The following is a 26,441-nucleotide window of genomic DNA, read 5'->3' as shown; positions in this document are numbered from 1 at the left end:
CCGTTCAATTCTCCTTTTTAAATAGTACATTCCCGATTAGAAATCATACTATACAAAACAGAAACTATGCAAAGAAATACTGGTTTGCATAAAAATAAATATGAATTCAATTCATGCCTTGGTTTTCATTCAACTGAATTCAGTAAGCTTAAAGAAACCGTTTGAAAAAAAACTGAGAAAGCAAAGATTTTATATTAGAAGTAGTAAAATGTTTACATTATAAACATGTATATTGTATAATTTTATTACATTTTCATCAATATATTTTATGAAATATAAAAACCCCTTTGATTTAGAATCTTTTAAAACATTTCAGATGTTTGAATAAAAATTAGGTTAAATAAATCAACTGTTCTTTAACAGAAAAACATGAATAGGCTTTTAAGTTTATTTTAAAGTTATTTAAAAAGAAAACACTTATCTGTTTATAACAACTTTTAGAAGTTTTCAGTGATGCTCAAAAGCAATTCTCCAAAATATTAAAGGTGTTTCTTTTCTTAAAATGCATTTCCCACAGGGTGGCTGTGGCACACCCCTTTAACTCCAGATCTCTGTGAGTTCGAGGCCAGCCTGGTCTATAGAGCAAGATCCAAGACAGGCACCAAAACTACACAGAGAAACCCTGTCTCGAAAAACAAAAACAAAAAACAAAAACCTAAAAAGCAAACCCAAAAAAAGAAAAAGAAAAAAAGCATTTCCCTGACTGTCTTAGGCATGTGTTAATGCATTCTGGTTATTGTCTCCCACTACACTCTCTTACTCTCCCCCCCCACCCCAACCTATCAACTCAACTCCACCTCCTCCCTAAGGTCCTCTAGATGCATGGTTTTGAGTGTGTGTGTGTGTGTGTGTGTGTGTGTGTGTGTGTGTGTCCGTGTCCTATTTACTTTAACCAGGACTATCTGTAGGAGCTCTGGATTAGGATAATGCACTGGAACCTGGTGGGGTCAACAGCGGCTCCCTTTCTCTGAATGTGACTGTTGGGTCCCAAAGAAACTCCTGACAAATGGCTAACTCACTCCGTGGTGCCTATTAGCATACCAAAGTGTCGGGTTGTCCTCTAGCAGTCCCTGTTGAAGAGTCCAGGCTCCACGGGGCCCTTCTCACCCTGCCCCCACCCTAAACTTCAGCAGCCCAGGAGCCTCACTCCCCTCCCCCAGCTTCTTTCCTAGATAATTGCCATTTGGGCCGCAGCTCGCTTGGCCTCTAGATTCTCTCTCTCCCTCTTTCTCTCTCGGAAATGGTTCAGTTATTCATTTTTAAACTATTAATGGTGTAATAGATCCTACACATCATTGGGTTTTTTGTGTTTGTCTGTATAAGTGCCTCCATTAATTATTACTGCTGGAGTTAATTTTTCACTGTTTTATCACTTTAATTTATTATGTCTTGTACCTTAATTAAGGCACTACTTGCTAACATAGAATGTAGTTTCCTACATGATCAAGCTTCTGTCTTCTTGTTCCCTTGGCCTCTAATGCTTTCCTCACTGATTTTCTCATTATTATTCATTCACCAGCCCAGAATATGAGTTCAAAAACCACTCCTCAGAAACATGTTTTCAGACCTTAAATTCACAATGCCACCCCACCCCACCCCACTCCCCACCCTGGCACAAAAACAAAAGAAAACAAAACAAAAAACCTAGCCTGTAAGACTCTGTCCTGTTGTATGCTTCCTATTCCGTGTGCCACTTCCTGAATTGCTTTCTTATTAGGTAGGACTCCTCAGGCTCACACACTTAGGGAGAGCACAGGGTCTATTACAGAGGATCCGCCTCATTTGGTCAGAGTTGCGTTTCTAATGTCAGGATTCAGGAAACACTGGAATAACACTATGCTACTGCTTAGCACTTCAAGAACTTTTCCTTTTTGCCTTACTAATAAAGCTACAGTGAATATCTTGGTATATAAAATTTTGAGTAATGGCCTAGTCATTTCCAAATACTTCATTTCCCTAAGTTTTTCTCTTTCCTTAATTATAGCTTTTCTTGGACAACTTTGATAACATGAATGTTTACATCTGGCAATTGTAAGTTGTCCTCTTTGCATAATTGTTTATTTTGTGTAGCTATTACATTTTTAAATTTAAAAATTGGTAGCAATGTAAACTATCTGTAGCAATACTGTGAATGTCCCCAATGAGTCCAACAAACAAATATGCTCTATATAGAGGTTCAGCAGAAATATTTATATACTAAGATATATGAATAAGCAATGTTGTACACCAGTAATCGTCACTGACTTAACTAGCACAGTGTAGAATGTTAATTTATTAAAAATTCCTATTATAAGAGGGGCTGGAGGGATGGCTCAGTGGTTAAGAGCACTGGCTGCTCTTCCAGAGGACCTGGGTTCAATTCCCAGAACCCACATGGCAGCTCATAACTGTCTGTAACTCCAGTTCCAGGGGATCTGGCACCCTCACACAGGTAGATATACATGTGGGCAAAATACCAATGTACACAAAATACAAGCAAATAAATTATTTTAAAAACAAGGCTGGAGAGATGGCTCAGAGGTTAAGAGCACTGACTGTTCTTCCAGAGGTCCTGAATTCAATTCCCAGCAACCACATAAAAACGAGTATTATGAGACCTCTTACGTTGATAGGGGTCATAAACTATTTGAATAATTTAGTCTAACATATTTTCTTCATTGTAATTGAACAGTTATACCAAATTCTAATGCCAGGTAGAAAAAAATACCACCTAATAACACAGAAAAATATGATAACAAATTATTGCTATATCTAGAATGTGATAGATTATTTCACTTTAGCTATATAGTTAGTGTGCACTGGTACCAGGAACTATTTAATAAACAGTCTCTGAAAAGAATTTTATTATTTTTTAAATTTATGTGTGTGTGTGTGTGTGTGTGTGTGTGTGTGTGTGTGTGTGTCTGGGTGTGGGTATATGAACACAGTGCCTAGGGAGATCAGAAAAGGGCATCAGATCTCCTGAATCAGGAGTTACAGTCAGTTGTTAGCTGTCTGATGTGGGCTCTGGAGAATAAACTTGGATCCTCTGGCAGAGCAGTAAGTGTTCTTAACCAGTGAGTCATTCCTTCAGCCCCTAAAAGTAGATTTTAACATTTTCTCTTCATGTACCATAATTTTCAAAGCACTTTAGATGACATTTAAAACCTTACACTTAATTAAGATTAATGTTATTGTTTAGTGGTATAATTTACCCTGCTAATATAAATATTCAAAGGGAAAATACAAATATCATTTAAATTATAATTCCTCATACTACATAGAGCTAATGTAAACATGAATTAAATAGTAATTGTATGCACTAGAATCATAAATTGAAATAACCCATGCTGTTCGACCTGGTATATATAGATGGCCAGAGTTGCGCAGTATGCAAACCGGTCTCCGTTGGCAGCACACACATCTTTGTTCCATGGCTGACACCCAGCAGCCAGCAGTCCCACTTGTCTGACCTGGGACATGGTTGCCTTAAAAGCAAATTTGAACAAATGTCAATCATTTTCATGACTTGATACTGTGAACCATTTGATCAACTTCCTAATTTTATCTTCCCCAATACTTGCCTTTATGCACTGAAAGTATATTACCGGTAGTATTAATCTCAACTTAATATTTTCAGACAAAAATAGTTGAAAATACCAAATAGACTTCAAAGCAGGCAATTTGCGTTAGAAAAGGAGAAGATCATAAAATGATGACTGCCATAAGTCATGGACCTTGGCAGGAAGCCTGTCGGGGCTAATGGAGAGTAGAGGGCAAGTCAAAGTTCATTTACATTCCAAACAGAAACACCCAGATGTTTCTGTGACATATACCAATTTTCAAATATTGGCAATTCATTCAAGGTAGCGAATTCAAATTTGAAATACTATGTGTGAATTTCGGGACAACCGTGACCTAATGTTTTTAACATTGATCTTTATCCTTGGGAGGAGAGAACATTTGGAGTACATAAGACAGATACACGAGCTGGGATAATAACATCCACAGTTTTAGGAGGGGACAAAAGAAATCTAGAAACTATATTTGGATGTTACTGGTTATGTGACAGCGGAGTAGGTGTTTAAATAAACAACCATTTTTGTTTCTTTTCTGTTGTTGTCATAAAGTAACCCAAGAAAAGCAACTTAAGTAAAGAAGAGATTATTTTAGCTTACAGTTTCAGGGTAGAGTCCATGGTTGCATGGGAGTTACAGAGGCAGGAGCTTAGGGGGCTTGTCATATCACATCCATAATCATGGACAGAGAACAATGAACATAAGCATGCCACTGTCCAACTTGATTCTCTCCACATATAGAGCTCAGGTACCACCCATAATTTTTTGTTTGTTTGTTTTGTTTTAAGCATTTTGTTTTTTTAAGTTTTATAATTAATTTAATTTTACATATCAGCCACGGAATTAAGATGGGTCTTCCCACATCAACTGACTTAATCAAGGACACCCCCCCTACACACACAGGCATGCCCCAAGGCCCATCTCCCAGTTGATTTTAGAACCTGTCAAGTGGACAGTTAACACTAACCACCTATACAACCTCCTGCAATGGAAAAACTGCCACACAGCAAAAGGTACCCAAGACAGAAAGCAGAGAGTATGAACTGAAGACCTGCTCTACTCCAGGTATGACTATGAATTGGAATCCAGCAAGAACCTCACGTGGCAGCTTCTTACAACTACATTTTGATATGTCCTCTAATGCACAAAACTTATTTTTATGAAATTCTCTTTGCTTACCTTTTTCTTTGAATGCCTGTTAACTTGTGTAATTCACAAGAAAGCAATGGCCTACTCAGTATTGAGAATTTTCCCCTATGATTTTATTTCATGACTTTTAATTTTTCTATGTATGATTCCCTTGTAATTCCACATAAATGTTAAGAATTTTTTTTAATTTCTGCAAAAGCATCAGTTAGACTTTGGTAGAGAATACACTGAATTTAAACCCTACACTGTCATCTTAACCACATGAGCTGTTTCTATTTATGTCTTTGATTTCTTTTAACATTGTTATGTTATTTTAGTAGAAAAGTATTTTACATCTGTGGTTAAGTTGGTATTGATTATTGTATAATTTTGAAGCTATGGTAATTGGAAATGTTGTCCAGATCTTGAACTTGCAGCAATTTTCATGCCTCAGCTTCTCTGTGTGTGTTGGGGGTGGGTGGGTAATCAGAGTTAGCTACTACACCTGCTTGTCGGGAAGTTTTTGATTATTGATCCAACCTCCTTATTAATTATGGGATTACTTATAATTTGTGTTTCTTCATGGTGTAGTGCTGGCTGTTTTTTTTTATTTCTATGAAATTTTCAGCTCATCTAGTTAATCCAATTTGTTTGGGTGCACTTACCTTTGTCATTGTTTATAATAATTTTAGTTTTTGTAGAATATCCCGACACTTATGATGTTAATAATCTGTGGCTGCTCTCTTGTATTCTTACTCCATCTGGTTACATTTGTCAATTGTATTCATCTTTTCAAGGAATAATTTTTATTTCATTGATTTATCTCTATTGCCTTTCTAGTCTCCATTTCATTTTATAGTATAATTTGATTGAATATAATTTACTCATTTTCTCATTCCATTAAGATACAAAATTAGATTGTGATTTAAGAACTTCCTTGTTGGTTAATATCCCATTCTGGTGCAACAGTCATTGTATCCAATGTCTGGGTATATTGTGTCTTTATCTTCTTGTTTAAATACTTCTTATATAATATGATAATTTCTGATTTTCGTGTATTGCTTTTATAAGAGAGTTTTTGCCCTCTTACACACAGATTAGAAAATTTTACTGTTTCCTTCCTGTTACAAATTCTAATTGTGTTTCAGTCTGATTGTATGATAGTCATTTTTTTTTAAGATCTATTGAGATCTTATTTGTTGTCTAGTATATCAATCCTGGAAAATGTCTTCATTCAGAAGAATGTGTATGCAGTTGCTAAGTGAGAGGTTCTGTATGCATGTTATTGGTCTAATTAGACTTATATTCACAGTACTCCATTTCTTTGACTTTGTTTTGGTTGACACAATACACCTGTTTAATACTGAAAGAGTATTTAATTCTGTAACTATTCTTGGTGAAGTCACTGTGTGTCCCTTTCATTCAGGCTTTGCTTCACATGTTATCATGGCCTCTTGGGAAGGGTATAATGTTTATCATGCATTGGATTTTTATTCACAATATTCTTCTTTGTCTCTTCTAAGTTTTATGGGATTACTGACAGTAGTATCTGATATTAAAATAGTCAGGATGCTTTCCTCTAGTTACTGTGTGAATGAAAAAAATCACTTTTTTCACATCTATGAAATTTGTGTCTTCAAATTTAAGCAGATGTTGAGAGTTCTCTGTTTAGTTCTATAGCCCATTTCTTAATTGGACTGTTGGGCATTTTGATGTCTAATTTCTTGAGTTCCTTATATATTCTGGATATCAGTCCTCTGTCAGATGTCGGGTTGGTGAAGACCTTTTCCCATTCTGTAGGCTGTCGCTTTGCCTTGTTGACCGTATCCTTTGCTCTACAAAAGCTTCTCAGTTTCAAGAGGTCCCATTGATTGATTATTTTTCTCGGTGTCTGTGTTACTGGTGTTATATTTAGGAAGTGATCTCCTATTCCAATGCGTTCAAGACTACTTCCTACTTTCTCTTCTAGCAGGTTCAGAGTAGCTGGATTTATGTTGAGGTCCTTGATCCACTTGGACTTAAGTTTTGTGCACGGTGATAGATATGGATCTATTTGCAGCCTTCTACTTGTTGATATCCAGTTATGCCAGCACCACAATGGTTGAGAGACAGCCCTAACTGACCTACTCTGGTGATGGGATGGCCAAACACCCTAATTGTCGTGCTAGAAACCCCATCCAATGACCGAGGAATCTGGATGCAGAGATCCACGGATAGGCCCCGGGTAGAGCTCCGAGAGTCCAATTAGCGAGAAAGAGGATGGTTTATATGAGCAAGAATTGTTGAGATCAAGGTTGGATCAAGCACAGGGACAAATAGCCAAACGAATGGAAACACATGAACTATGAACCAATGGCTGAGGGGCCCCCAACTTGATCAGGCCCTCTGAATGGGTGAGACAGTTGATTGGCTTAATCTGTTTGGGAGGCATCCAGGCAGTGGGACCAGGTCCTGTGCTCATTGCATGAGTTGGTTGTTTGAAACCTGGGGCTTATGCAGGGTCGCTTGGCTTGGCCTGGGAGGAGGGGACTGGACCTGCCTGGACTGAGTCTACCAGGTTGATCTCAGTCCTCGGGGTAGGCTTTGCCCTGCAGGAGGTAGGAATGGGGGGTGGGCTGGGGGGAAGAGGAGAGGGGTGGGAGGGTGAGAACAAGGGAATCCATGGCTGATATGTAGAACTGAATTGTATTGTAAAATAAAAAAAAAAAATTAAGCAGATGGATCAACTGTTGACACTATACAAGCATTTCTAATCTACTGCTAGTCTCTATCTTTTGCTTAGAGAATATTATATTTAAAGTACAAGTATCTTCCTGTAGCCATAGTTCTTGCAAGCATGGATGAAATATATCTGTCAAAAATGGTCCATGACTGAACATGTACAGATATTCTTTCTTGTTCATTTGAATAGTTTAGTCTCTTAAGTCAATATCAGAGTTGTGATAATACTACTTGTAGACTAGGAGTTCAAACTCTATATTCTTAAAATTTGAAGAACCTGGATAGTAGAATTACAACCCATTGCTTATAACATTAGCTTTTATATTTACCCATGTGTCGGTTTTACTGAAATCATCATTATATCATATATTATGGTGTTAATGTTTTAGTGTCTTTTTTTCTTAGCCAAGAAGATTCCCTTGAATATGCTTCAGGAAAGTTAGATAGTAATGAATTCTTTTAAACTTATTTGCAGAATCACTTTTAAAAGATAGTTTGACTAGATGGGAAAGTTTGGTCGACAAACACCTTGCAGCAATTTCTTGTCCTGATTGTTCTGGTCTCCAATGGATAAGAATCTTGATGGTCATCTTAGAGAGGGCTCAGAGTATGTGACACTGTGCTTCTCTCTTACTGGTTTCAAGATTCTCTGTCTTGTCTTTCCTCACAAAATGTTTGATTATGCTGACTCAATTTGAACTACTAGAATTCATGTTAATTGAATTTTGCTGAAATTCTTGAAGGTTCATGGGAGTCGCTCATCAAATCTGGGACTGTACTTGCTATCATGTCCTTTCTTCTCTTGGAACACGAGATCATGTTAGTCTGCTCTACTATTTCTTAGGTTCTTCAGTTTTAGTTACTTCTCTCAGTATTATTCTTTTTGTCCCGACAATAGTTTCCATTGCCCTGCCTTCATGTCTGCAGGTATATTTTCTCCTGTCTGCCAAAAAGTCTTATAAATTGTTATAATGAAACTTTAATTCAGTTATTGGATATTTCAGTGCTAACACTCCTTTTCTGATTGTTTTTATCTTTTCCATCGTCTCCACACACTACTTTCTTTATCTCCACACCTTCCTTTATTTCTTTGGACACCTTTAAAATAGCTATTGTAGGGTCCTTGTCCAATGTATATATATTACATTACAGTTTGGGGGATTGAACACAGGTCCTCATGCATACTAGACAAGTACTCTACCATTAAGTGGCATCTATCCTCAACCCTTCTCTTTACGTTTTATTTTTAGACAAGGTCTCATTAAGTTGCCCAGACTAGCCTTTGACTGGAATTTATGAGCCAACTGCCCCAACCTCCCAAGTAGTGGGATTACAGGCTTATAACCCCTCTTGGTAGGACTTGATACTTTTGGTTTAAAAACTTGACATTTGACTTGTGTGATGTAATAGTTCTGGAAATTAGATTCTCTCTTACCCAGTACTTTCTGCTTTGTTATTGTTTCCATTTATTGTTTTGTTTTCTTATCTGCCAAAGATCAGCTTTAGATAGAAACTTCTGGGCTTCAGAGTTGGTTGAGCATGTACCATGACCTGGATATATATATATATATATATATATATATATATATATATATATATATATATCAGGAGGCAGGTATTTGCTACCTTGCTAAGCATTGAACCTCATCAGAATTCATGAAATATAACATTCAAGCATTCTCCCTGGAAGTTGCAAGCCTTTATAGACTTCAATTTTCCAAAATAGTGATATAGTACCAGATTATACTACAATAACTGGCCAGGTAGGGAGACAGATTCCTAATGCTTTTCATAATTCAATGGCTTACAGATTTTTATTCTTAAAAATCCATGATTTTGAATGAAGCATTTAAAAAAAATCAAGTATCAATAAGCAAATCAATACCATTAAATTTGAAAACCCACACTGGGTATTCAAATAAATCTGAGTATTTGGAACTTCTAGAATATTTTTTCGATGAGATCATAAAATAGATGTAAGACTTACATAGATTTTATTAGAGTAAATCTGTTACTAAGGAGATGGAATGAAATTCCCAGAAGCCTCTATTATTTTTTGTTGTCAGCATGAATGTTACACAATTCGTGATTCTCCATTACTAAAAATAGAAAATATTCAAAATAGGAGATGTTGTAAGAGCTATCTTCACGATTTTTAAATATCAGCTGTAGAAGGTCACACAGAAAGACAAACTTCTCACCGTGACGCGGAGCATTTTATAGACAGAATCAATCCTCAATCTCCTCACTTCATCTGTCCCATGGCTTGTGAACCAGGTGAGAGTTTCGTGTACATTCTAAGCATCTGGTATTTGAGGAAAATAATCCCTTTGGTCTAGAAATAGCACAAGCACTTTACTGGTGAAAAACTAAGCATGAAAGCTCGGTGACTAATACAGACTTGTGGTGGGTTCCGGAAGGAAGCCTTTACATTGTTAGAGCCACATGCTCATGACAGTGTCAGTGGTTGACGACACCAGGGATACTATTTTCATTTTGTTAACCTGTGTTCGAGGTTTGCTTTCAACCCGTGTACAAACCACGCACAAGCACACACACACACACACACACACAGATTACGGAAAATTTACTCTTTCGTTGTTGGTGGATGAAATGTAACAGAAAACAAGCCATGGAAGCATTTTGTATATTAGATTTTTAGAGGCAGTAATGTTTACTTTTGAATGTGTGGGGTCAGTATGAAATGAGCATAGTTAAAATTTAAATACAAATGATATGGAATTACAATATAGTCAAAAATGACTTATAAAAGTAAAAATTTTTATATGTGTGTTTGTATATTTAAGTCATAAATCATCCTCACATTAAAGTACAAGTGTCAACATATTGCTATAAATATCAAATTCACACTTATATGTCAGTTTTCAAACTCAACGTTTTAAGTTTGTAATTTTTAACTCAGAAATTTGATTTGTTTCTTATTAACATTTTAAAATGGTGATCATGTAGGAGACATATATATAGAATCTGGAAGGTAAGCTGGCTGTCTAGAGGTGATATGAGCCAATACTTACGTGACATTTTCTACATTTACAATTCAAATTTTCATCTCATCTGTCTGTATACAAACGAGTGAAGCTTGAGCAAGAAGGAGCCCAAACTCACAAAGGTGATATAGCTAATTTTAGGGGTTAACTATTTTTCTGATTAAGAATACTTCTTTTAATGTCTTGGTTTAGTTACAAAGGCCCACAGTAATACTAGTGACTGAAAAGAGAAAGACTGTAAACCCTCACAATCTCTATATGACACTCCAAGGCACTTTAACGTACATTTTAGTAAAAAGCATTTTTATTAAAAATCAGTCCTTTCTTGACCCTAAATTATACTATCACCATATGGATTGCCTGTCAAAGAAAATCTTCTTTGAAACATTCAAAACTAATTTGTTATATATTTAGTACTCACACCCTTATAAAGGGTACTGGCATTGTAGTACAGTGTTTGCTCCGTGGAGTTTGGAATCTTGCTATTAAAACTCATAGGCTGAAATTTCCCCATCATTTTGATTGCATTATCCCATTACTGAAGTAAAGAATTCAGGATGGAGAGGTCTTTACTAAGTCACAGCATCTTTTCTGAAGAATGGTTTAGAATTTACTTTATGTGTGTTTTTCTCCAGTAGCAGATGGCTACTGGATCCAGAATATTTATCATCTTGTTCCAACGCAAAGAAAAAAAAAAAAGACTATCTGAAAAAAAAAAAGTACCAAGAGGCTAGGCACGCCTGAGCATTTATAATTCAAAAGAAATAAAATAATGAGAAAACGTTTGTGATGCGTGTGATTAGAACAGAATGCAAGGAAGTGAAGAAAAAGAAAAAAATGACTGCATATCTTCAGTAGCATGTGCCCTTGAAGAGCAATGAGGAGGACTGTGGTCAAACCCCACAAAGACACTGTCTCTTTTGTTCACAGCTTAATGCAAAGAAAATCCACAGTCTTCTAAATATCAACAAATTCTCCATTGGAAAAGGAAAATTAAAAACTTTGACATGGTATATTTTAAATAAGAATTTTTTTCTTTTACTATTACAGTGCTAAGTTATACTTTCTTCAAAATAATCTGCGGAGTGAGTTGCCATGGTAACAGTTTAACTTCCTTTGAGACATAATTATAAGCATTTTAATTTTCTTTAAGTTTATCAGATACAATATGGTACTCAGAATGTTTGTTTTTCCTCTAATAATAGTATCATACAACTGCCTTCTATTTAATTAAATGTTTTTATTTATGAGAAAAGGTTTATAATCATTGGTATTTTTATACATGAATCATGTGCAAAATATCATTTTATATTTCAATCTTAAAGACAGTCTGAAAATATCACTGCGATTTTATCTAAACAGAGATGATGCCTCCGGCCTATTATCTTGCTATGCCCAAGACCGTGGCAGGGGCACCACAGGTTCAAGGCCAGCCTAGGCAGTTTAATGAGATCTTGTCTCCAAATACAAATGTAAAGAGGGCTGGGCATACAGATCAGGGGTAGAACACCTGCTGTGCATGCAGGATACCCTAGGTTCCAGTCAGAACTGAAAAAGAAAATCATCTAAAATTGGAAAGGGAGGGCACCTTTGGTCAATGTATAATTATAGCTATCTTTATAAATTATATTCTTTACTTCTGTTTAAATGGTTATCATATTCTCAGAATTTTGTGTTACAAAATGTCCACAAATATAAGGAATGGAACAGAGCTCTATAAGAAGAAAAACAAGCAAAAAAACCCATAGAAAATCGTAATTACAACATAAATATATCTTACTCTTTGTAGTCCTTCATACCAATCATCTTGCTCAAACCAATGTGAGACGTAAGTCATCCAAGCCATAGACTGTTTGCACTTTAATCAAGTCAGCTGGAGAACTGTCAGCGCCTAAAGTAACAATAATGTGTTTCAACCAAACAAGTTTCACCAGGATCTCCCCGTGAAATCATGTTCAGTACAAGAAGCTAATACTAGACAAACATTTTGACTGAAACAGTTTTAATAACTTGCACATAGCTGTTGAGAGTAAGCTAAGTCAGAAAACACAAACCTATATTCAAAAATGAAAACTAAAGTAACTTTATGTTGTGTAGTTCCAGAAAAAACTATCAAATATTAGGCCTTAATTTCATGTTCTAGAAACACCTCAGATTTAATTGTTTTAAGAAACAAGCAATTGATTTATAAAAGTTAACAGGTTCTTAAATTCCAGAAAAATAACAAAAAGGGAGAAAAATGTACTAGTCATTATTTCTCTTTGTTTCTATTACAATACTTGAGAGATCAATCATTTTGCAGGTAGTGAACTACAAAATCAGATATCTGCATAAAAATTTTAAAGATTGTGCATCACTTAATATAGTGCTAATAAGTTAGTGATGAAAATCACAATTTAATACTAGTTTAGTTTTACTTGCTTCTGGAAAAAATAACTACTAGCTATAATAGTATAATGTTTATATATATATATATATATATATATATATATATATATATATATTACATTATATATGGTGTGGTGGTTTGAATAAAAATGGCTCCCACAGGGTCATAGAGAGTGGCACTAATAGGAGATGTGGCCTTGTTGGAGTAGGTGTGGCTTTGTTGCAGGAAGTGCATCGCTAAGGGTGGGCTTTGAGGTCTCAAATGGTCAAGCCAGGCCTAGTGTGACAATCACTGTCTGCTGCCTGCAGATGCAGATGCAGAACTCTCAACTCCTTCTCCAGCACCATGTCTGCCTGCATCTTGTCATGCTTCTGGTCATGATGATAATGGATTAAACCTTTGAACTGTAAGCCAGCCCCAATTAAATGTTTTCCTTTATAAGCGTTGCCACGTTCATAGTTCTCTTCACAGCAAGAAAACCCTAACTATGACTCATGGAGAAAGAATGTGTTTTGTGTTTCTATTAGAGTGCCTTCTCCTTCACATAAAAGGATAAGGCAGGTTTTGTTCTGCTGTGGAAGGATGCATATGGGTGAAAATTCAGCATCACTAGTTAATTGAGAACAGTCTCATCTCTATTGTGATTCCTAATCTTTAGAAGTATTTTCACTAATATCTGCATGCAACTTCAGACCAAAAAGCACGAGCATAAATTCTTGTTTCGACAGGAAGTTCTAGGTGCTTGTTCTTGTCATTACATTTTGATGTTTTTCCTGAATCTGGACCTTGGCTCTTCTGCCTGGCTCTTTATTTCACACAGAGAATTTTGTTTCTGATGACCTCAGAGGTGGAATCTCAGACTTCTTCTTACCCTCCTTATTCCCCTCTCTCTTTCTTATACTATTTTGACTTGCATTTTGTTGTTGGTTTTAGAGACAGGGTCTCTCTGTGTGTAGCCCTGGCTGTCCTGGAACTCACTGTGTAGACCAGACTGGCCTCAAACTCACAGAGATCCACCTGCCTCTGCCTCCCAAGTGCTGGTATTAAAGGTGTGCACCACCACCACCTGGGCAACTTGCAATTTTTTTAACTAAGTCATGCCTTATGACTTTCATTTGATATTGAATCTTAGCAAGGACCACCCATTCTAGTGACTGCTTCCTAGAGCCAATTCCTCTCCCAGTGTATAGAGCCTACTTTAAGCATGCAAATCTCATCAACTTCATTTTAAGCCCCCTATTTACCCTAGAAACTTCAGATTTTTACATGGTCATTTCAATATTAACATCTTCAAACCTAGCCTGTGTCTCTAGTGGAAGCTTCCTTTTCTTTCTTTCATTTTCTTTTTTTTTTGGGGGGGGGGATGGGTTCGAGACAGAGTTTCTCAGTGTAGTTTTGGTTCCTGGATCTTGCTCTATAGATTAGGCTGGCCTCGAACTCACAGAGATCCTCCTGGCTCTGCCTCCCAAGTGCTGGGATTATAGGCATGCACTACCACCACCTGGCCAGAAGCTTCCCTTTCTATTGCCAACAATTTTTCTCCTGTTATTGCTCATTTGGATCACTATCATCATACTCTAGGAAGTGACCAGAAGCAAACAACAACAAAACCCAGCAAACTGCCTTTGATCATTCATTAATGTATCTTTCCTTCCCATTATATTTGTTCAGTAAGTTTTATCAAACCTTTACAAAGCCCTTTCCACCACTCTAACGCCCTCGCTTTTAACAAAACCTCTCACGATGTATGATACAGATGACTGAAGTAGGATAATAACTAGTGCCCTGATTTCGTTGCCATTCCCAAATGTATGAAGAGTTTGCTTCTGTGGTGCTGTGATAACCACCATGGCCAAAAGCAAGGCAGAAAAGAAAGGGTTCATTTTTGTTTACAGGTTACCATCTATCACCGAGGAAAGCCAAGGCAGGATCTCAAGTCAGAGATCAGGGGCAGGGCGTGAAGCAGAGAGCACAGAGGATTTTGCTGCTCACCAGCTGCTATCCCAAAGTTCCTCAGCTATTTTGTTTACATAGCCCAAGCCCATCCATCTAGGGATGGCACTGTCCACAGTAGTGTGGGCCCTCCTCCATTTGTTAGAAATTAATAAAATGCCCCACAGGCCAATCTGATGGAGGCAATTCCTCAATTGAGGTTCCCACTTCCCAGGTGACTCTAGCCTGTGTCAAGTTGACAAAAACTAACCAGCACAATAAATATCTATTGACCTTTACTTCCTGATGTTCTTATATGGATAGTATTTACTCTTTACTGTGGGTAGTATCTTACCCTTTACTGTGAATAATGAGCTCTTTCATTTTTCAAGGCCCAGCTTATGTTTTTTCTTCTTCTCATATTGTCAAAGTTCCTCATTTCTTATATTAATATCTAATATTAAGAACTCCATGGTGATTTTTTAGGGGTAGGTATAAAGTATGAGTTCTCTCAAGCCAAAAAAATAAAAAAAAAATTGTGCCCATTCTTCACTGTAAAGAACATATGAAATGTTTGGTAGGCACACAGTGTCAGGGAACTCTGCCATCTAGTGGTGGTACCCATGAATAAACAGTACCTATTCCTGATACTTGGAAAGGATACAAAAGCATGCATTCAGAATGAAATGAGATTCAAACATATAGGATTTACAATCCATTTTCTTTTAGTAGAGCAGCTAACTAAAACAACTTACTAAAAAGATTTAGAGGTTAGAACACAAACTAGAGTTGGTAAATATGTTTTGTAATCATGTCAAACACCAACTGTGCATTATGTCCTTAAAAGCTCGGTGCAGTTACTGTTAATATTGTTTATGAGGTACATAATAGCTACGTCTTATTTACTGCTACATTTTCAAAAGCACTACCCTAGCTCTTTGGATGAGAACGTCCTGTGAAGGCTCACCTCATGTACTTGGTCCCTCAGTTAGTGGTGCTGTTTGGGGGAGGTTTAGGAGGTGTGGCTTTGTTGCAGGAAGTATGTCACTAGAGGTGGGAGTCGAGAGCTTAAAGACTGATGCCATTTCTAGTTGGCTCTCTGCCTCTTGCTTGCCACTGGAGATGTGAGCTCTTGGCTTTCGGCTGCTGCTGCCTTGCCTGCACCTGCTGCCATGCTGTCCCCATCATATGGGCTCTAACCCTCTGCAACTGTGAATCCAAATTAACCCTTCTTTCTATAAGTTGCCTTAGTTGAGGTCTTTTTTTTTTCAGAGCCAAAATAAAGTCACTAGTACTGTAGCCGAAAGGTTTCTCTGATCCTGCTCAGCCCCCCGCAGTCCTGTAGCCACTTATAAAATAGTCATTCAGAGGCTTAATATTATTTACAAACTGGATGGCCTATGGTTTCAACTTCTTGCTAGCTAGCTCTTTCATCTTAAATTAACCCATTCCTATTCATCTATATGTTGACATGTGGCCGTAGTGTTACCGGTCTGCTGGCATCTTGCTCCTTGGGCAGCAGGCTGGCCTCTCCCTGACTCTGCCTTTCCTCTATCTGTATCTCTGCTTGGATTTCCCACCTGCCTCTAAGCTGCCTTGCCATAGGCCAGTGAAGCTTTATTTATCAACCAATCAGAGCAACACATATTCACACCATATAGAAAGACATCCTACAGCATAGTACAGTTACTTAACAGGTTTTAAAGATTTATTTTAGTTTTAATCATTGTGTGTGTGTGTGTGTGTGTGTATGTGTGTGTGTGTGTGTGTGTGTGTGTGTATGAATATGTGCACATGAGTGAGGGTACCCTCAGAGGCTAGGAGAGTGCATCAGATACCCCAGAGCTGGAGATTGGGGCAGTTGTGAACTTTACAGTGAGTGCTGAGAACTGAACTTGGGTCCTCTGCAGAAGCAACAAGTGCCTTTAATTACAGCTCTATAATTTAACCTTACTTCCAATTAAAGGCAAAATATTTCCTGTCATGTCATACTAGATTACATTTTAAAATGTATTTTTGTTGCTACTTCATAACTGTAATTTTGCTACTGTTATGAATCATAATGTAAATATCTGATGTGCAGGATATCTGACATGTGACCCCTGTGAAAGGGGGGTTCGACCCTGAAGGGGTCATGACCCACATGTTGAGAACCACTGTTCTATAGCTATTCCAGTGGCCTAAGAAGGATGATCAAGAAAAACAATACTTTGCTTATTCTCCAAAGTTTGGCCACCATCATTTCTGCTTGGATTCTATATTTAGATTTGTCAGTCCCATTTTTCTTGATGTCTCAGACCCAGACAATGACTATGACTTTGAAATGTTGCTATTTGCAGCCTATCCATTTTACACAGCTAATCTTCTCTCCTCCACATTGTACTATTCTTATATGCTGTTATAAAAGTACAATTAATTCCTAAATGGAGAAATGTGAAGTACAGTTTTAGCTTGGAATACCTGAAAGTACCAGGTCCAGGTTGAGTTTGCATTTCTTTTCTCAATCTTTCCCACAAACTTCAACTGAGAGCCTTGGCGAAAGGCTCGAGGGGGATGTGGGAGAATCCTTCAGTGGCACTGATACATAGAGACCAACTTGCTTTAGATATTAATAGCCCTGTAACACTGCACACTTTCCCAAATCCTCCTTTGATTAAAGAACAGTCCTTCAGCTTGCTGGAGAAAAGAGAGAAACAAACACTTGCTTTCCTGAGCTCCATCTCCTGGTTTGTTTGCTTTTTCTTCAGGTAAGCATCTTGGGCCTTATCCTCTACCGAAATAAAACATATATTTGTCACTGCTGCATGAAGTGCAAGAAGTGTCTCCTGAATGCCAGGCATCCCACAGTCTGGCCATCACAGAAGGGAGTGCAGCGGGTGAGCCCCATACATCTCCCCTAAGAGCTCTGTCTGGGAGATGAATGTTAATGCAATCCCCCACTGACATAACACACTAATTCAATTGACATGTTACTAATGAATTGTCTTGATGCTGTGACATCATCTGCACAAATAACTATAACTTTGTCTTCATTTAAAAATATTTATTGAGTATGTAGTTATCTATTTATCAGCAGTTTAACTATAATTTATAACTGAATGATTATCTCCTGAAAACTTAAGCAAAATTTTTTATTAGAATCTCTTAAGTCATTCCAATCTGAAACTATTGAAAAATAAGCAAACGACAACCAAAAACAAGACTTGCATTGCAGTAATAATTCACTAATGCTAATGCAACTCTAAAATGTCCAGCATGCATTATAATATGTCATACACTAAATATTTTTGGTTATTATACTATAAAATGGAGTTCCAAGAGCTATTTAAAATGATTTTGTTTTCCAAAGGAATCTATCTTGAGTTCCTGCTAAATATACTATACTTAAAGGAAATATGAATGCAACCAATCAACATCAGAGAAAAGCATTTTACTTTCTGTGAAGGTCAGTTTGAAAAGGTCAGCAGAAAAATCTAACAAGCTGTTTTACTTTTTATTAAGGGTATACTTCCCTGTCTAAAACTCATCCTTGTCGTCACTATTTCATAAAACTCGAGGAGAAAACGGCAGGCTTGCAGCTCTAACGCTAGTGAGACACACTATTTTCATCTGCCTAGTTGTGTAAGGGTGGTGCGTCAGTTGATGGCATTTCTGTTATGTGTACCTGGTTAATGACACAAACACATGCATGTACAATATGTAATGGCGGCGACTTCACAGAAGGGACAGAAGTTCATAACAGAAAGGGGGGAAGTATCTTAACCTGCTGTATGTAGTCCAGAAGGCTATACAAAAGAAAGAAGAGTCTCAACTGTCAGGTAAACATTCTTTTTCCACACCTACGGTGAAACGGCACAGAGGGAAGAGAGAGTGCAATGTGAGAACGAACGAGTGGGCGGGGCAGCTGTATGGCTCAGGACAAAGAATGTGAATGGTCTTTCTCCTGTGAGGGGAGGTCTTTGAACCATTCTAAACACACTGACAATCAGGTTTGGGGGTTGGTCATCTAATACCGTGCCAGGTAGGGAACAGAACAGCTGTTCTGTTCTCCAAGACAGGAGCTACATTAAAAAACGACAATGTCCTGAGGGATAGGGAAGACTCAAGGAAGATTCTAGATCTCTGCCATTTGACAGGGATATTATATATGGGGTGCAGCTTTATTAAGATAGCGTGTCAGCTTTCTGACTCTGTAGTGGGTTCCCGAGTGAATCGACTCATGAATTAGGTTTATTTCACTCAGTTTTGATGCTGTCTGTCAGTGATTGGTGGGCCCTGTTGCTTTTTCTTCCCTAGGGAAAATAAAAACAGCAGGGTAGAAGCAAAGAAAACCCTACACACAGGGGACAAGATAGACAGGAAGAGGGGGCTGGGGTCCCACTCTTCTCCCAAACCATGACCCTAACACATGACAAGATGTCACTGTGTTCCCACTTGTAAGGATTCTACCTCCTCTCAACAGTTCCACACTGGTGACAAAGTCTTCCCCATACAGACCTTTGGGGTCACTCAAGCTCCAACCCACAGCAGACCTATTTAGTGCAGACAGTGGGTAGGACATCAGATGGCAATGGTTAGAACTAATTCAGAAATGGAGGCTTAGACCCAAAACATGGCGAACGGTTAGAGAGTAACATTTTGTGTATAATTTCGGACTCCTCCACTGGCTAAAGAATAAGTAGAGGAAATGATATAAAGTATGGAAAGTTGAATGGAAGAAGTAATCAAGGAAATTAAAACACTGGAGAAAATATGAGTCAAAGATGAACATTTTGAGAGGCTACAGATTTCCAAAAGACCAAGTAATATTATAATTTAAACATCTGTCTTATATCCAGGGATTAAGAGGTAAGCGGTTGCTAAGCATAGTTGCTCATATGTGGGAGCCCGTTCTCGGGTTCCTCATGGCTTTACCCAGCAGGTCCGAATAGAGGATGATCAGGACCACGGGCCTGAGTGCAGGTGTCTGAGATGGTCTGCATTTGGCTGTGCTGGGGGAGGAGGTCTTTTGCTCCACCCCTTGGCGTCTCTATAAAAACCCTGGGCCAGAGACAGTCGGGGCCCGTCGGGGCCCGTTGGAATAGGTTCCAGGCCCTCTCGAGGCAATCCTTTCTTTTCTATCTGTTTATCTCCACAAGATTCTCCGCTATAAATCCTTCTATCTAATATTTCCTGCTGATTGCACTCAAGAAAACTCTGGGGAACTGTGGGGGTGGTGGGTAAACGCCCCACACTCATACCTGAAGCCCCTGGATTAGGGAGGCTTGGGCAAGAAGACCTCTAGTAGTTCTGGGGTCTATAGTGAGTTTAAAGCTAGCCAAACTCTATCATTGCAAATTTTGGCTATAAGAACTGGTAATATGAATTGAATTTTTTGTTGCCTACAATTAAAAGAAACTTCATTTGTACTTCAAAATATTATGAGTAAACATACACACAAATGGCATAATATTAGTCAAAGTAATATCTAAGGGCTACATTATAATCTAAGAGGAGTTCTCACTAAAGATAAGCTTTAAGATGGATATAATAGTTGCTTTTTGAAAGGAACTATGAGTATCTTAAGTGAGCCACTGATAATGCTGATAGAAATTCAAAAGCCTTAATCCCAGGAAGAATGTATAAATTTTATTGTCACTAACTCATCGTATGTCCTCAATTTAGGACAAAAATGGGCAAAAGCACAAAACGGACTAGGGAACTCAGTGGGTAGAATACTCACAACAAAAGGGTGAAGACTTGAGTTCAAATTCCCTGAGCCCCTGGGAAACTGGGTGCAGCGGCATGTTCTGCAATCTCAGTGCTTCTACAGGGAAATGGGAGGCAGCACCGAAGAATCTCAGAAGCTCCTAAGTCAACTAACCTGCTGAATGCAGCTCTCAGCAACAAATGGAGGTCCCGTCGCAAGCCTGACCTCCACATGTGCCTCATGGTCTGTACACACACACACACACACACACACACACACACACACACGTAAAAGTGAAATGTTCTATGGGAACAAAAAAGATAATGGGAAGAGGGAAGAGGCAGAAAATGTATGATATGAGAAAAAACACTCAAAATATATTGTGTGTGTGTGTGTGTGTGTGTGTGTGTGTGTGTGTGTATGATGTATATGTGATGTATATTTGTATTAAATGTCCTTATGTAACCAAGTATCATTCATGGTGGATATATAGTGATGAAAATAAATAAATATAAAAAGATTGCTTTCCACTTACACACACACACACACACACACACACACACACACACACACACACACCTGTTTATGTATCTAGGAATATGCAGTTCATTCTTTCACAGTCTTCTGAGATTATAAATATATATATATATATATATATATATATATTTTTTTTTTTTTTTTTTTTTTTTGATTTTTCGAGACAGGGTTTCTCTGTATAGCTTTACGCCTTTCCTGGAACTCCCTTGGTAGCCCAGGCTGGCCTCGAACTCACAAAGATCCTCCTGCCTCTGCCTCCCGAGTGCTGGGATTAAAGGCGTGCACCACCACCGCCCGGCTATAAATATATTTTTAAGTGTTCCATGCAAATGGAGAAAATTCATGTTGGTGTCATTTCTTACTGTTATACTGATTTAGAAATTCAGATATATAGCTGGCCCCGGTGGTGTAGGCTTGTAATCCGAGCTACTTGGGGTTAGGCATAAGAATCTCAAATTTGAGGCTTCCCTTAGGTTACAGAAAACTTCAAAGGCAGCCTGGGTGATTAGTGAGACCCTATCACAAAGTAAAAAGTAAGAAAAAGCTGGTGTGTATTACAGAGGTAGCATGTTTTCTGTCATGGGTGAAGACATAGGTTCAATCACTAATGCCGAAACAAAGCCAGTGGAAAAGAAATCAGATATAAAATCAGATCCACAATAATTATATATTTAGCTAAAGAACTATTGTGGTCTAACTGTATTATAGAGTGAATATCATTCATCTATGAAGGAAAAAAACTGAAAAATCATCTTATAAATACAACAGTTTGGAAAAAACTGCACATATTATTTTGATAAAAGTATTTGACCAAAAATTCTATGCTTCTGAATGTTAAGAAAAACAAAAATCTGGGATGTTGAAGGTATTGTAATTTTTAAAGCATATTAAGCAGAAAACCTGAACGTGATTGTGAAGTTAAAAATGAAGACAGCATATTTTGAAAGAAGGCATTTGGCACACAAAGTTAGCTATAAAAGTTCAAATATTAGGTATTGTTTCCACAGATAATGACATTTAGAAAAAGAAGAGAAGAAAATAATAATTTATCGTTTAACATACATAATCATTAGATAAGCAATTTTACCTTTAGGTGGAAACGAATGCAGATGATTAAGGAAATTTTGATTCAAAGTTACTTTTGTAATTTAAAAAACAAATAGGAAATGACAAATTATAAAAAAAATGAAATTTTGTGATAACATGCCATTAAATGAATATAAGCATTTCAATAAAGTATATTAATATACAAAGAATTCTTAGAAATAAATGATTTGGAAAAAATCTTAGGTAATTTATGTGGCCTAGTATTAAAACAATTACATCTATATACAGGTATGTGCATATTATTAAACATTAAATACAGATCAAAGAATAATTAGCTATTTCTGAATGATAAGATAGAATATAATAGTCATTTGACTATAATTTTATTGACCACTTTTCAAATCATTTATTTATTAAACAAATATTCATTAACCAGTAAATGTATACTACTTAGACAGGGAAGAAAATTTGATCAACAAACTGGTAAAAGTACTTTTTTCTAGGACTTTTATTGTTATAGAATGGGAGTATAAAATGAACAAAACAAGCAAGTGATATAGACAGATATGTTCAAATATTAAGTCTGATTCATCAAAACAATCAATACATTATATATAATATAAATAAGTTCAAATATATATCACAAACATATATAATAAAATGATTTTCGGTGGAGAAAAATAGCAAGTAGCAGTGTTTAAAATATAAATGCAAATAGAGACATGAAAAAAGTTATCTTATACTTATTACTATTTGATGAACCACTTGAAAATTACAGAAAATTGGAAGGATTAATTTTAATCATCCTTTTGGCTCACAAATATCAAATCTCCTCATTCCTACTATTTATAATTCCAAATAACTACTATCCTCATGGTGATACTTTATTAAACATAAACAATGTTTTAGAATTCTCTAAATCAGTTCACTACCATATGTGTTCCTCAGGTGACTGGCAACTAAGACTATTTCTACAAACGCAGGTATCTGGATAATTGTGGTTGGGGTGTGGCAGCGTAGCCTCACATGATTTATATGCTCATCAAAGCAAGAGAACTATTGACCAAGGTCAACAGTAGAGACAATTTGCCAGGAAAGGTGCATCTTCTAAGAATAAGATTAATCACTTAAATTCCTGTCATTCTTGAGTTTATATTTTATAAGCCTGACACATTTTATGTAAAGATTCTCAGTATATGTCAATTCGTGATGTTCTTAAAAGCTTATATGATAAAAATAGGTCACACTAAGTACAGCATTAGCCTACTTTGAAATCCTGGATTAGGTGGGGAGTAGAAAAGAGTAAGGTTATTAAATGGTTTTAGTTTGGGCTCACAAACTGACTACTTATACCTGTGTAAATTTCAATTTGTCAGAAAGCCAGGAGTTGTGGGTAAGGTCTAATACTTGGTCTCAACCAGAAAAGCAAGACACCATTTCAAAGAGGTAGAAATGTGAATGAGTTATTTTCATCACCCATCTAAATATAATTATTTCTATGTAAGTGTGTAGATATGTGTTTATATGTGTGAAGTTGCATGTATGTGCAGTGTGTGCATATATGTGGATGTATGTGATACAGAGAATGGCCTTGGGAGTCATCCGCAGGACTGCTATTCATCTCCTTTGAGGTAAAGTCTCTCATTGGCCTGGAGCTCCCCAATTAGGTTAGAATGCATGGCCAGTGAGTCCCAGGGACCCTCCTGCGTCTACCTCACCAGTACTTGAGGCTAGTTTAATAAAAAAAAAAAAATGTCTGAGGAACTTGTTAGAAATTCTGATTTAGTAGATATGTGACCTGCTGATTTATTGTTTGTAAGCTCTCAGGAAAGCTAATGTTGCTGGTTGAGGTACACTTTTAGTAAATGACTTATAGATGCCATTTAGTACCAAAGCAGGTGACAAGCCTAGGTTTTAAGCATGTCCCACTTCAGAATTTTGATTAAGGGTAGCCATAATCTATGCTTCAAATACAGCTTCCCAAAGCATCTTCATTCTAATATTCGTAATGACTAATTGTTAGTGTGTTGGCTATGTAAATTTATGCAAAAAGGGGTGCACTGGGTTGAAGGACCATACTGCAATCACAAAAGACGTTGATGCAAAACTTGAATTGCATTCATTTATAAGCAAATCAACAAGCTACAATAATTATGGAAAGGGAGTTTTAACTAGTATTTTAAGTAAACAGTTTTATATGATGAAATCAAATACATGTATATTGTTTGTTAGTTGCAAGTATTACTTTATGAATATATAAGTAATTTAAACCTTAACTATTTGAAATAATTGGATTAGCATTGGAAGAATTACAATGAGAGAGAAAATAATGTTGGGAGTACACTTTGTGACTCTTGAGAGGGAATGAAGAAGGCTAGGAATCTAGAGCTCAAGGAGTTCAAGACCAGGCTTCCATTGCTAAATTTGAGAGCCAGTTTGAATGCCTTTGGTCCTCACTCAGAGAATAACCATGTTCTAGGGATCCTTGCATCTCAAATTCTGAAATGATTCCTTCAAATACACTGTCATATTTTCATCCAAGAAAAATACTAGATAGAAGCGTGGAGTGGCTTATGCCTATAAACCCAACACTCCAGAGGTTCATGCAGGAGGATTGCTGTGAGTCGCAGGGCAGCCTGGGCTCCAGAGTGAGCTGCAGGCCACCCTTGCTGCCAGTGTGAGATTCTATCTCAAATAAAACAAACAAACTACTACATAATTACATCATTGAGATTTACACAAATGTACATTTTAAAAAGCAAAGAATTAAACATAAGCTATTATTAAGCAACTACTCAACTTTCAAGACTTCATGTGCAGATATGTGTATAAGAAAATGAAAGCTGTTTTATACCATATCAAATATGAGTGTTCTGTGTCATAAGAATTACTTTCTACTTTCCAATTATAAAGTAGCTTTTCTACATATTATAATATGACATGTAGCTTACTATACATGAAATTTCCTGAAAAATTAACAATGTTCATAATGTAAGGTGTCAAGAATTTGGAAGAAGTAAAAAGTAAACCTCAGTAAAAGGAAGGCTACTTAAGGAACTCTGCTTTGAACTCCCCATCTCTAGGCATTTGAATCTATGAAACAAACATTAAACGTTCTAATATCCTCATAGACATGTGGGGATTTATCTCATGACTCTTCTGTCTGGGTTACCTGCACATGATATTTTATCAGACAACCTTGATCAGGCAAATGATGTTGATGAACTATCTCCTATAGTGTTTTACTGTTGAAGATTTATATTACTGCCAGTTTCTGGGTTGCTGGGTTTGATAAACTGGACTGCAGAATTCTAGGAATTTGGAGATAGCCTAACAAGCCATGCACTTTAAGTATCTGTAAGGTTATAAAAGCAGTGTCTTTATCACTGCAAACAGAAGCATTATTTCACATAGCTGATAGTGAGATGTACAGACAGGACCAGCTGTGGCTCCTAATTCAGAATGCCCCTTCTCCTTTCTTTTTGGCAAAATCTATCAAATTGTAAATGACTGAATTTCCCTTCAACCTTTCTAAAATGATAATGGGATTTTCTTTCTACATATGTCGCCAAACAGCTCCAGCCAGCACGTTTCCAAACAGCTTCTTGAGAGTTCTTTCCTCCTCCTGGCTTGAAGCCTTGGGTAAATAAGCTTTTCAAACCTTGGCCTGTAGGAGGTTTTGTTTCTCAGTGTTGGCTCCTGGGGCAGTGACAGTAGGCAGTCGGAAGTGGTATTACATAGTCCTATGCAGGCCTGGGATATGGGGGTCATTAGCCTCACAAGGGTTAACAGCTCTCAGCCCGTGGTCTGCGACCTTTGACCCTGAAGATTAAGAGCTCTCTGAAACTTTTCTAGTGCTCAACATCTACAGGTTCTCTTCCTCCAGCCCTGGCCACTCTAAAACTTTCAATTATCAGTGGTCACTGCTGGAACTAGGGGTATCTGCCTCTGTCTCGAAACACTTGGAAGCCAGAGTACCCGGGGGTGTTCAAAAACTAGAGTATCCAGTGTGGTTGGGATCACTCCAGCATGGGGTTCCCCTCCCCAGTGGCAGCAGGATCCATGGAGTGGATAGTTTGTGGCATCCCTAAGGACTCCACCCTGCCTTTATTTCAGCAGTTAAGCAGTGACTGCTGGCATGTTGTGCTAGGAAACCTGTCCCTGGGGTTAGCAAATTCAGTGTTATGGATTCCATGCTTGGCGTCAGATATGCAGCATAAGATGATTTGAACAGACCCGAAAGAGATTTAACAATGCTTTACAACCTCATAGCGCCCATGGAGTGGTGAGTCCTTCTTGGAGCTTTGAAAGAATGTCAGATGAGAAATCAGTTTTCTTCCAGGTTTTGTTTCTATAGCAGATTCTCCAGCGGAATGTCTAAAATTCTCTCTAGGCATTCATATGTAATTGCTTGCTTTCAGATCTCAAAGGCA

General features: G+C 37.3%; 1 protein-coding gene across 5 annotated transcripts in view; it reads right to left on the bottom strand.

Annotated features, from left to right (window-relative positions):
* Positions 1 to 26,441, bottom strand: part of Wdr17 (WD repeat domain 17) — an 89,078-nt gene that overhangs the window by 60,150 nt on the left and 2,487 nt on the right. For 2 of the 5 annotated variants that reach the window (XM_015998424.3, XM_042262471.2), the window contains exons 2-3: positions 12,195 to 12,305; positions 3,339 to 3,467 (exon numbers count right to left, since the gene is read on the bottom strand). In XM_015998424.3, the coding sequence (XP_015853910.1) occupies positions 3,339 to 3,467; positions 12,195 to 12,260 (195 nt within the window). In that variant the 5' untranslated portion in view covers positions 12,261 to 12,305. Of the gene's footprint in view, positions 1 to 3,338; positions 3,468 to 12,194; positions 12,306 to 17,195; positions 17,336 to 26,441 lie in introns of those variants that run through there. The other 3 variants (XM_006970915.4, XM_015998418.3, XM_015998427.3) reach the window with 2 other exon arrangements.

Source organism: Peromyscus maniculatus, chromosome 17 (genome assembly GCF_049852395.1).
Source record: "Peromyscus maniculatus bairdii isolate BWxNUB_F1_BW_parent chromosome 17, HU_Pman_BW_mat_3.1, whole genome shotgun sequence".
NCBI classification, from domain to species: Eukaryota; Metazoa; Chordata; class Mammalia; order Rodentia; family Cricetidae; genus Peromyscus; species Peromyscus maniculatus.
Note: the sequence above shows the minus strand (reverse complement) of the source record. Positions and strands in the feature narration are given on the sequence as shown.